This window comes from Ciconia boyciana, chromosome 1 (assembly GCF_034638445.1).
Source record: "Ciconia boyciana chromosome 1, ASM3463844v1, whole genome shotgun sequence".
NCBI classification, from domain to species: domain Eukaryota; kingdom Metazoa; phylum Chordata; class Aves; order Ciconiiformes; family Ciconiidae; genus Ciconia; species Ciconia boyciana.
The window spans coordinates 88,630,100-88,642,210 of NC_132934.1; the positions used below are offsets into that span (position 1 = coordinate 88,630,100).

General features: G+C 38.5%; 1 protein-coding gene across 1 annotated transcript in view; it reads left to right on the plus strand.

Annotated features, from left to right (window-relative positions):
• SPAG17 (sperm associated antigen 17) overlaps nt 1-12,111 on the plus strand; it is a 115,489-nt gene that overhangs the window by 25,511 nt on the left and 77,867 nt on the right. The window contains exons 5-6 of the mRNA XM_072851530.1: nt 2,815-3,022; nt 7,108-7,302. Coding sequence (XP_072707631.1) covers nt 2,815-3,022; nt 7,108-7,302 — 403 coding nt within the window. The remainder of the gene's footprint in view (nt 1-2,814; nt 3,023-7,107; nt 7,303-12,111) is intronic.

The following is a 12,111-nucleotide window of genomic DNA, read 5'->3' on the forward strand; positions in this document are numbered from 1 at the left end:
GACCTCTAATTGCTTTCTAACATCTGTAATTAAAAAAAAAAAATTCAGTGGTACATTTCAACAACTTAACAGTTGGTCTTTGCTATAGTCCTTTTCCAGCAAACTTTCATGGAGCTGAAGACCATTACCAGAAAGTCATATAGTTGCTGCAATAGTTTACCATGTTAATTGATCAAAAATTATAATGTAAAATGTGATGACATGGAGACCTAAGCAGTCTATGCATGTAAAAGATGCAAGAAGAAAATGGTTTTGTGGATTTTGTGCAATTGAAAAGTCTGTAAATTTCTTTATCAATAATTCTATTTGTGGGAATAGTTGGTGGATGAAGTATAGGACACAAGCACAAGAACATTAAATACTAGGTGATAAATTAAAGTTGTGTCCTGTTCCCATAGAATTCAATTGCAAAATTGATTAGCCAAATGATAACATAAGCCACAGAAATATTTAAAGAGTATGAGGAAAAAAAAATGCATTTTCAGTCTGGAGAGAAATTGAGAGGCTGAAGCTATTGAGCAGATTTTTTTTGTAATGAATGGAGAAAAAAATACTTTTCTGTTAGATATCAGTCAGTGCTGATAAGTAAACTGTAAAACAAGAATTCGAAGTTTAAAGATTAGGCACTTCAATATTAAAATGGAACCTTTAGCTTTGATTTGGCAAGATTACTCTTGTAAGTATAATTTTATTTCCCTGGGGAATCTGAAGATAGTTGGTATTGAAGGTTGAAGAATCTCTGGAACTTATAATTTGTTCTCTGTTTCAGCCAAGCAATCTGAACAAAGTTGTCAGCTCCTCTGGATTATATCTATATCAAAGCGTGACAGGCAAACACAAGAGCAGCAGTTGAAGGACAAAGACAGAGTCAAGAATTGAGAGGGCTCTTGGCTATGAGGATGCTCTGCAGTACAGAACAGGCAGAAACTGGCTTTTAATTTAGAATTCTAACTCTAAATTGTTTGCCATTAAAATTTTTAGTCCTTTCCAACTAACTCGTACAGTACAAGTTCCATTCCCAACAACTTGGGGGTTGAAACCAGGATTTTACTAGCAGAACAGTTCTCAGAAAGCCAACATAACTGTCCGTTGTTTTTTAGAATAGACAGCAATTAATAGAATGGATTGGCAGAAGAAAAACAGGAAGTGAATAAACAAAAAAAACAATTATGAAATTTCTGTATTTCAGTAGGAACAGAAGCTTGTCATAAATTGACAGGTGTACGCATTTAAACTAATATGCAGAAGAGAAGTGTCTCTGAATTAGAAAACTGTTTGAGGTAGTAAGATTCTGTAATACGAAGCTTAAAATAACAAAATTACCGAATGTAAAGCTAATGGAAGATTAGAGACTCCACAAAAAGCTGCACCTTGTAGGGAAAGAGAAATATGACATTGAGGGGAAAAAGAAAGAGTCCTGAAAGGGAGAGGATTTTACTTCCTGCGGTATTAAGGTCAACTAGAGTTCTTTGTTGGAATCTTGGCAAGATCAGAAATGTCTCTGCTTATTTGAGACTTAATTACATAAAGTGATGCAGATGCAACAGATAAAGCTGATTGTGAACTTTGTAGACTGATGATTGTATCATCTGTTTTGATGTGTTCATCAGCTTAGAATCAAAGTACTATCAAAATCTTTGGTTTGAAATGTCCAAAGTGGAATAAATTTGAAAGAAAATAATGAAAGCATCCAAATCCCCCATTTCACAGCACAAATAGTTTTAAGAATCTCTTGAAGGCATTTCTAAATTTTACAGAAAGGGAATACATGAAGAAGGGAAAGCAGGAAAAGATTTTCTGCTTTGGTTTTGAATTTGAACTAAACACAACTTCTACAGCTGGAAAGTCTGCTTTTCCAGGTGAATCTAGGGAAAGCAACTGTGTAGTCAACTGCCTTATCTCATTTGCATGGAGAGCTTTTCTCATTGCTTTAATAGCCTTTAAAGTGACACCAGCAGGATGGTAACAGTAAGTTACGTTAATATTGTTTTATTGTATTTAGTTTAGCTTTACAATCCTTAAATGTCATTCTTGCATAGTTAGTGCATAGTTCTGCTGCTGGGTAGAAATAAGGTGGAGGTTTTCTTGCTCTTACAGCACCTCGCTTTACCGTAATATATTTTGGATTATTTTAATTTTAGACTGGCTCTGAGCTTTCTGGATTTATAGTGTGAGGCTTTGGGATACTTACAATATCTTTTTTCATTCTTTACTCTTAAGTTACTGAACTTAATGTAGGTGGTTTTGTTTGAAAATAATGAGAATGGCTGAGTAATATCCTGTGTGAAATGAGCACAAGACTCTTGGTTCTAGTTTATAGTAGACAGATATTTACATCAAAGATAAATAGTGCTGATACTATTTTACACCATACTCAAGTGTATTAACAGACATGCTAAAGACTTAACAGAAACTGAATTTTTGTCTTATTTCCCTTCAGTCCAGGGAAGGTTTCTGGCTGATGCAAGTGCTGTAGTGGCAGTAACTAAAGCACAGTGATTCTTTACTCGTCTCTCTACCAGTATGCATTTCATTGGTTTTGTAGGTATAATGTCTACCTACCTCTCACAGTTACTTTTTAATGTGAAGTCTTAACACTTAACATTTAACATTTAGTAAGAATGTAATAAACTGAATGGTATGTTTGAGAAGGATAAAGCAGAGTGTTCAAGACAGCTTCACCACATCAACATTATAGTGGCTGAGAGGGAAAAGTATTCAAATAAGAAAATTGAACCACTAAAATTTTACAGCAGTCTGCCCTTTGTTCTGCACAAAGGCTACAATGAGAACTTAGTTTATTCATCTTGTCAGGCAGAAGAAGAGCAACAAAAGGAAAAAGATGGAGGGCAAGAGAAAGCTAAACCTCCCAGCAAGAAGGAGAACCTCGCTAGTGCTAAGACAGCTGAGAAAGAAAGGAAAGGAAAAAAGACAGAAGTAGGCCCTCTGGCACCAGTCACTGTTAAAAAGAACACCCAACTGAAGCGACGGGGAGAAGTGGAAGAGGAAGACAAATACATTGGTATGTAAAAAAATGTTGGTATACTCCTGATAAACTTGCTAGAAATCTTGCAACCTAGCTTCTAACCGAGTACTTTGTTTTGTTGCCTGTTGAAATGTCAAGATTTATTTGGCAATATTAAAGCATTGCCACTTTGCATTTGAACAGGGCACTGTGCTCAGTATTAGGATAGATTATACAGTCTAAGAAATAAAATACAGATGAGGTATATGTAGCATGTCGACATCAAAATGTTTTAGCATGTGTAAGACTAAAAGAAAGTGGCTAAACAAATCCTACAGAAAACCTTTCTTACAGAAAGATTTCGGAATAACTAAATGCATTTGTGTCAGTATCCAAGGGCGGCTTTCTCCTTGTATTATAAAGTATAACAGAGCTGTCTACCATTGTCTGGGGATGAAGCCAGGTTCTGTACAAAGAGCAGTATGATTTCATTTGCTGTAAAAACATGTGGATAGAACTGAGACCTGAAGAAATCTACTCCAGAAATGAGCTATGCAAAGTAAGGAATAATATGCTAACTAGTGCTGAGAAAAATCTTTATTCTTAATACATAGCACCCATGGTTACAAGTTTCACTGGAACAAAGAATGTTGGAGAATGTGCATAGCTCTCCTCATTAGATCACAGTTGTATTTCATTTGGACCATAATATGTTTGAGCTACATCAACATAAACAGGATCTCTCCTGCTGGAGAAGCACTTGCTGATTTTTGAATGCTTTAGTGTACCTGCTATTCCCTAGTTGAACTGCTGCAGGCTTTCCTCACTCTTTCATCAGACCTTTGTCTGCATCTCATTTGAGATCAATGGCACTCTTCAAGCATCTAAAAAAACATCAGTCCAGGTGTTTAGACCAAATCTTGAATCTTAGTGAAGCTGACAAAAGTACACAAGAACAGAACAGTGGCTATCTGTGCATAGCTCCTAATTTTTTCAGATAAGGTTTGCCTGTAACATCATTCTTCTGATAATTTTAAGGTTTTTCAGGGCCTGAAAGAAGTTTTCAAAGAAACATTTATGCCTTTAAAAATCCAAGCTGAAGTCATATACAGAACTCATGTCATCTTACTAAAATTTGTACAGAATGTACTGTACAGAGTGGCCTTGGGTGGTATTAATGTGCTTCCACTAGGCCCCATAGAAATAATTTTACCAGCTCCTATGTTTTTGCTCCCTGCTGCCGTGAGAGGTGGGCAGAAAACATCAGGTACCTGTATAAGATATCCATGCTTTGCTGCCTTGTTAGTCACAGCTAATGAGAAGACAAAGTAAGGAAAATACAAATTGCCTCCAAAAACTGAGCCATGAAAAGTATCCTTGTTTAGTATGCTTAGTAGCTTTATATTATGAACTAGTAGCACTGCTGTTAAACTATGATTTTTATTGACTGGGATTTGTCTCAATCCCAAGGATATTTACAAAATAGCAATAGTTGCAGATTGCCTCAAAGGAGAAGTTGTTGTGGTATTTTGCGCTTGGTCAGTTGTGCTGTATTTAATTTTAGTCATGACTGTACTGAGCTGAAGCCATTCTGAACAATTTACCACATTCATTGTGCATCCACACAGTTGGGCATAATAATAAACAAATTGATTCTGACTCATACAAAAAAAATTGTATTCCATGGATTGATTTGCAGTCTGAAGACAATAAGGAACTACCTAACAACAGAAAAGGTAATCTGACCTTGCTGCTTCCTTTAGTCATGCTGAGGAAGACAGTGAGGAGGAACCTACAGCCCTAAGAAGGGACAGCACCCTGCAAACCCTTCACCCTAGGCTACAGGAAAAACACAACTATTGTTTTATGGAGAGGTAATTGTTTCTTCATTGTTCCTGACAGTTCCACCTACAAGTCCCTACCAAGAGAAAATTAAGTATTGCCAATACGTCTGGACACCATTCTAAATGAACATGAAGTGTGGTGAAACATCTGTGTCAGGAATTTCTATCTTGCCTCAAGAACATGGCAATTAAGGTTCTCAAGGACCTCACGCTTAAGCTTTGTTTTGTGTCTTGGGGCAAAGTAGTGCCAGCTACATTTCTCAGTGTCAAGAACATGTAGATCAATGAAACTTTTCTACCGAGAATGTAATACTCTAAAAATCTTCATGCATATTCCATATTTTACAAGAGTCTGAGCAGAAGACACAAAGAACCTTGGATGATCTTAAAGCTGATACAGTGAAAACTGTTTTCATCACTCCTGGCCACTCTAACGTAGCTATATAAAGAAAAAAAAAAAAGAAAAAAAAACCAACACAAAAGAGAAAAGTGCCACAATTTTTACTGAAGAGTAGTGTGAGCTATTGCTTATATATGACCATGTCTTGAACTCAGAGACAATCTCTATCTGTTTGAAGTAGCTAACAGTCATTTTATCATTCATCCCTAGCACATTATCACCTCTCTGAAAGGGAATATTTCTGCTTTCGAGTAATCTCGAGATTACTTGCATTGATGTCTTTCATCATTTAAGTATGAACTAGTCACTGATTATTAGAACTGACTGATTATTATCAACTTGTCATGATTATTAGCATAATCATAATTTTAACTGTTGAATGGCAGGCAGTCTTTTCAGCATGTATGCATTGGAATTTTTGGATCTCTGTAAGTCACTATGCAGACATCTGTCTTTTTTGTTAGAAATCATTAATGCTTAGTAATTGTATGCGCTCACGCTTTTTCTTCCTGCAGTAACTGAGGCATCAAAATATGTAGTTTAGTTTCAGTACTAGCAGTGATATAATGGACTAGTTTTCTTCTGGTTTTGCTTTTGCTTTATGCAATATATGTACTGGACTGTGGTGGCTGCTTCCTCAGTCAGTCTTTCTCCAAATTCCTAAGTTCTTTTATGTTTACCTAGTGTTACAAGAAGAGGAGAGACAACCATGTTGCCAGCCTGTTGCTCCAGGTGGTAGCAGCATTTGCACAGGCCTGGCTATATACCTGAGCACAGGCAGATGTCAGTGCCAGGCTACCTTTTTTTCCTGACCTTTTTTCTCTCCCTTGAATGAATGAGTCCCATGAGCTGAGGAGTTACCAAAGGACTTTTAAGTGTGTTGTGTTAGTAAGCGTAAGAAAGAATCTTAATACTAAATAGAATATAAAACTGTGTTTTGTTGTTAGTGCAGGATCTGCATTAATTGTATGTGTTCCACAGTCAATGGAGAGCTACAGGAACTTTAGCAGGCAATTTCTGTTGTCTTAGGATAAATAACCATGCTGGATGAATTAAATCACCTGATACCTGTCTGAATACCTGTATTTCTGCATGGGCTGTAAAGGGAATCTATGCAATTTACTTTGAGTCAAGCTTCTAGAGGGCTCATTTTTACTTACATAATGCTTAACCTTTTGCTTCGGTACTAAAACGTTGCTGTGCGTATTTCTACAGAAGTAATAAGCCCAAACAGAGCAGGCACTCAATGAAACATTTCATCTGTAGTTTAGGATGAATTTGGATATGCCCCTTGCCAACTAAAAGGACTAGTGTGAGCTGGTATTACCAGCTGATGAGGGTTTTGACAGGGAGTCTATCTAGCAAACATGAACTTGTTGGGCAGGGAGCAGTCAGCAGTGAGTCAGCTCATACCTGCAGCTAATCCTTCAAAACTATTACAGCTAATATCATCTCACAGCTAAGACACAGTAATTTATTCCGTGTGTGCTCCCTGGCCAGCTTTATGCAGAATGAAATAGGATAGTTTAAACTACCATTAGAGCATGTGAGTATGTCCTGACACTAAACTTCTTAAAGAGAAGCAATTACAGAAATGCTGCTACAACTAGCATTCTGGTTATAATCACCTTCTCCAGTTTTTCTCCTGGTGCTTCTCCAAACAAGTTTTACTTCTGACTTGTATTCTTCCTGCTGACTTCTAGGTGGTTTGCTACAGGAGACTTCAGTCTAATACACATAAAACTTTGAAATTTATGTGTAATTATCCCAATGAGGCTATAAAAGAACTGTTTCTCTGACCTTAATTTGCAGTATCCCTATATAGTCAAGAAAAAAATGAATTTTGTTTAGCTGTTGAATGTCCTTGCTCTAATCTGGCTTTGTTGTGTTTTGAACAGATGATGAACCAGATGATGGTGCCCATCATTACTTTATAATTTTGGATTTCCACAACCCTCAGCTGTTGCCTGTGATGTCTGAGCTTGGGATTAACATTTCAAGTGTAATCAGAATTTCATCTGAGAATTATAAACCGTTGCAGACATACTTGGAAGCAGCCAAACTTCAGGAACAATCTTTACTTTCACCTGAAGGTAATCTGGTCATAAGAACAAAATTTGTGTAGAAAGGAGACTATTTCATATCCAAGTAAAGACTGTTCCTGCTGTGTTTTTCTCCCTCTCTGTGCCTTGTTTGTGCATACTACCTGTGAGCAGCTGTGTTTGCTAGTGCAAAAATAGTATTGCCATTGGTTTGGTCACCAAACCAAATGGTTTTCCAGTGCAAAAACTTGCCTCAGCTCGACAGTGGAAAGAGGAATTGACTAAGCAGGCAGTGGTTGCAGCCATAGTTTTCTGCAGTAGCCACCAAAGAACAACATTTTATCAAATGCGTACTTCTATGAATTGTTAGCCAGGAAGGTATGTTGCTAAGCAAACTTGGCTCATTTGATAATTTCAAAGGAAGTGCACAGCTGGCTACTTTGGGACTGTGGCCCCAGCCAGAGAAGAATATACCACAGAATAACACCCTGCAATTGTACTCAGCTGTCCCCAGGCTGTAACATCTCTCTTGAACTGGGATCCTGGTGAACAGCAAGCTAAATATGAGTCATCAATGAAAGCTAACCATACTGAGCTGTAGTAAAGAGCCAGTAGATCAAGGGAAGTGGTTATTCACAGTTACTTGGCTCTCATGAGACTAGAGTACTGGGCTCCACGGTACAAGACAGACACTAATAAACTTGAGTGAGTCCAACAGACAGCCACCCTATGAGGACTGGCTGAAGGATCTTGGCTTGCTTGATCTGAAGAAGAGAAGGCTTATGGGGCACCTAATAGCATCCTTCTAACACCTCTGAGATGGTTACCAAGAACACAGAACAAGACTCTTCACTGAGGTACTTGGAAGAAGAAATAGAGGTTGTGATCATGAATGGCTTTTGGAAATCCCAGGCCCCAGAGGCAAGGGGAAAGTCTGAAGCAAGGAAGATATACCCTTGGTGGAAGAGGGTCAGGTCAGGGAATACCTAAGCAAACTGGACATACGTAAGTCTATGGGACCTGATGGGATGTACCCATGAACGCTGAGGGAGCTGGCTGGGATGTCATTGTGAAGCCACTCTTAATAATTTTTGAACGATCATGGCAATTGGAAGAGGTGCCTGAGGACTGGAGGAAAACAAGTGTCACTCCTATCTTCAGAAATGGTGGGAAGGAGGACCCAGGGAACTAAAGGCTGCTCAGCCTCACCTCAGTCCCTGGGAAGATTATGGAATAGCTAATCCTGGAAGCAACTTCCAAGCACATGAAGGACAAGTAGTTGGTTCAAGTCAGCATGGATTCACTGAGGGGAAGGAATTCTTAACCAACCTGATAACCTTCTATGATGAAATGACTGGCTTGGTAGATGAGGGGAGAGCAGTGAATATTGCCTGCCTTGACTTCAGTAAGGCCTTTGGCACTGTCTCCTTATAAAGACGCCCATGAAGTATGGGCTGGATAAGCAAACGCTGAGGTGGATTGAAAACTGGCTGAATGGCCTGGCTCTGAGGGTAGTGATCAGTGGTATGAAGCATAGCTGGAGGCCAGTAACTAGTGGTGTACCCCAGGTAGCAATACTGGGTCCAGTCCTGCTCAACATCTTCATTAATGATCAGGATAGTGGGGCAGAATATATCCTCAACAAGTACTCTGATACAAAACTTAGGAGGACTGGCTGCAACATCAGAGGGTTGTGCTGCTGTTCAGAAGGACCTTGACAGGTTGAAGAAATGGGCTGTCAGGAACCTCATAAAATTCAGCAAGGGCAAAGTCCTGCACCTGTGGAGGAATAACCCCATCCACCAGTTCATGGTGGGGGCTGACTGGCTGGAAAGCAGCTTGGCAGAAAAGGACCTGGGGGGATCACTGGTGAATGCCAAGTTGAACATGAGCCAGCAATGTGCCTTTGTAGTAAACAAGGCTAATGGTATCCTCGGCTGTGTCAGGTCAAGGGATTTGATCCTTCCTTTCTACTCAGCAGTGATGAGGCCACACCTGGAGTCCTGTGTTCAGTTCTGGGCTTCCCAGTACAGGAGAGATATGAAGCTACTGGAGAGTCCATCAAATGACCACAAAGATGTTTAAGGGACTGGAGCATCTCTCTCATAAGGAGAGGCTGAGGGAGCTGGAAATGTTTACCCTGGAGAAGAGAAAGCACAGAAGGATCTCATCAGTGTGAGAGCAGTGGAGTTGTACCAGATGCCCTCCAGAGGTCCCTTCCAACATCAACCATTCTCTGATTCTGTAATTTGTAATTAAAATCTGTAAATTTGAATAAATTAAATTCTGTAAATTGAAATAGAAGATTCTGGCAAGGTATAAGGCCGGGGGAATTACCCCAAAGACAATCAAGCATTGCAACAGGTTGCCTGTAGAGGTTGTGGGATCTCTGTCTTTGGAGATTTTCAAGACTGAGCTAGATAAAGCCCTGAGCCTGTTGTCTGAATTTCATGTTGACCATGCTTTGAGTAGGACATTGAGGTCCCTTCCAACCTGAATTATTTTAAATCTAAGTCGAAGTCTGGTGATAAATAAGTGTAGGTGAGAAGACTGAGTTGGTAGCCATAATTGTTCATACATGTGTCTGACTAATAATTATGGTTCTAATTATAACTGTGCATATTGACTTTCTGCAGTGTTCTCTGTGGTGCTTGGAAATCCCTTGTGATGGATTCTGACACTGTTGAGATGGCACAAACAACCCAGTAAATGAGACGAATAGTGTCCTGGGTGTGTTGGGCAGGAGAGAGGTTTATGAGGCTTGTTTATGTTGGAGTGCTGAAGGATGTGAGATGGGATTGTGTGACTCGCTGCCATTCTGACCACTGATGAATACAAACCATTTACTTATGAATGTTGTGAAGGCTGAACAGTGTGTTATTCCTTCCTTCCCATTCGTGTTGACAAAATGAGATACTGCTGTTGCCTCATGGCAAATGCTACAGGTTAGATTGTGTGGGCACTGGAGAATCTGTCCCCAAAGGTGCCAAGGTGAGCTAACAAGAATCACGTAGATTTAACCTTTAAGACTTAGGCAATCACAGAATCAACTGATGGACTCAAAGTAATGTCATGTTTGAATTCGTTTGAGCCATCTTACCTCTGGGAAAAGAATGAGAGGAAAACATAATTTCCAGATTCTTATAGTTTAGAAGTTTTACAAGTTCTTATAGAACTTGTAAAATTTAAAGGTAATGTCTTACTAGAGAATAGTTGAAAGTGCAGAGAGCAGAAAGTATGGGTTTGTTTATTTTCATTTTATTTACAACACCTGCTGGGGGTGAGGGTGTAGGGGCAATTTTCCCCAAATACGTCTGAAGTTATATTATCTTTTCTTTGTCTTGTATGTATAATAGCAGGAAGACTTTAGTAAACTTAGATAATTAGTAAGTAAAATTTGTGAGGAAACTTTTTAAAGGGGAAAAAATGTAAATATAGATGATAGTATCTTGTGTAAGTAGTATTATAGGTAGTAATGCAAGTTTTCCCCATTACTAAGAAAGGATAGGTTGCATAGTAAGAAAACAGCTTGGCTAAACCATGCATTCTTTGTGGACCTCAGATATAAGGAAGCATTTGAGAATTAGAAATAGGTCAGGTCACTAGGAATGAGAATATATGTTTATTATGAGCCTATTGGTACAAAATCAGAAATGCTAAGATACAAAATGGGGTGCAGGAGGAGGACCAAGGGAAATGTTTGTCTGCTGCTCGACAGAGAGGAAGAACTGTCAGGAGGTGATCCTGAGAAGGCTGGCAGTGGTTAATGTTTGGGGGCAGCTTTTGGTACTTCTTGCTGGCATGTGTGTTGTGGGGGAGTTAATCTGTTTTCACTACAAATACCACTGAAGACAGGTGATAGTTATAACTAACCACTATTAATGCTGGTAGCAGAAAGATTCAGCTTCAAATTGTGGAGGAATAGGTAAAATAATTGAGTACTACTTAGGTAAGGTAGAGAACTTTTCAGATTAGCTGATTCAGATTAACTTAAATTGTATTCTGTTTAAAGATGTGCCTGCCATTCTCATTTATATTCAAGAACTCATAAAAAGCAAGTGAGATAGTGGAAAAAGAGCTGTGAGGAAGAGGGAGAGGAACACAAATAGCCAATTGTGTTGGCTGCTTAATTTTTGTATCTGCAAATACACTGGAACAAATTTATAACCACTTAAAAGAAAAATGAGGAGATGAGTAACAGCTAGTGTATGCTGTTCAAGAACAAATCATGTCAGACAAGTTTAATTTCCTTACAAAATGTACTGGCGTTCTCAGCAGAGGATTAGTCTGTGTTATATATTTGGGTTTTAATAAGCCCATTTCACATAGCCCACAGTGAGCAAGGTAGGTCTTGATGAAAATAAATATATAATAGGTGCACTTTCATTCAAAAATCTTGGCCTCTGTAGGGTAACTGTTAAAGGTTTAGTATCAAATAGAAGGATGCATGGAGCGGACTCAAGGGAGTTTGTCCTGGGTCTGGTATTATTTGGTGTTGTCATAGGTATTGGAATAAGGGAGTGTGATTCAAATGCAAAATGTTCTTGGCAGAATGGAGAATAATAATCAGGAAAAAAGACTATTCTGTTTAATATGGGCAATATAGTATGCTTATACAGGAGTAATTAAATGTACAAATAAAGGCTAGGAAACACATGGCTAGATGACAGGTTTGAAAGATAAGCTATCATGCTGATTTTAAAAAATGAACATGTCAGCAATATCACTATGCCACTAAAAAACAAATACCATATCCAGATTATAAATGAGAATATGTCCTAAAAAATACCTGAAATAATCTTATAATGCAACTCAATAGTGAGGTAAGACTTTAAGAAATGTGTGCCAATCAGAAAAATT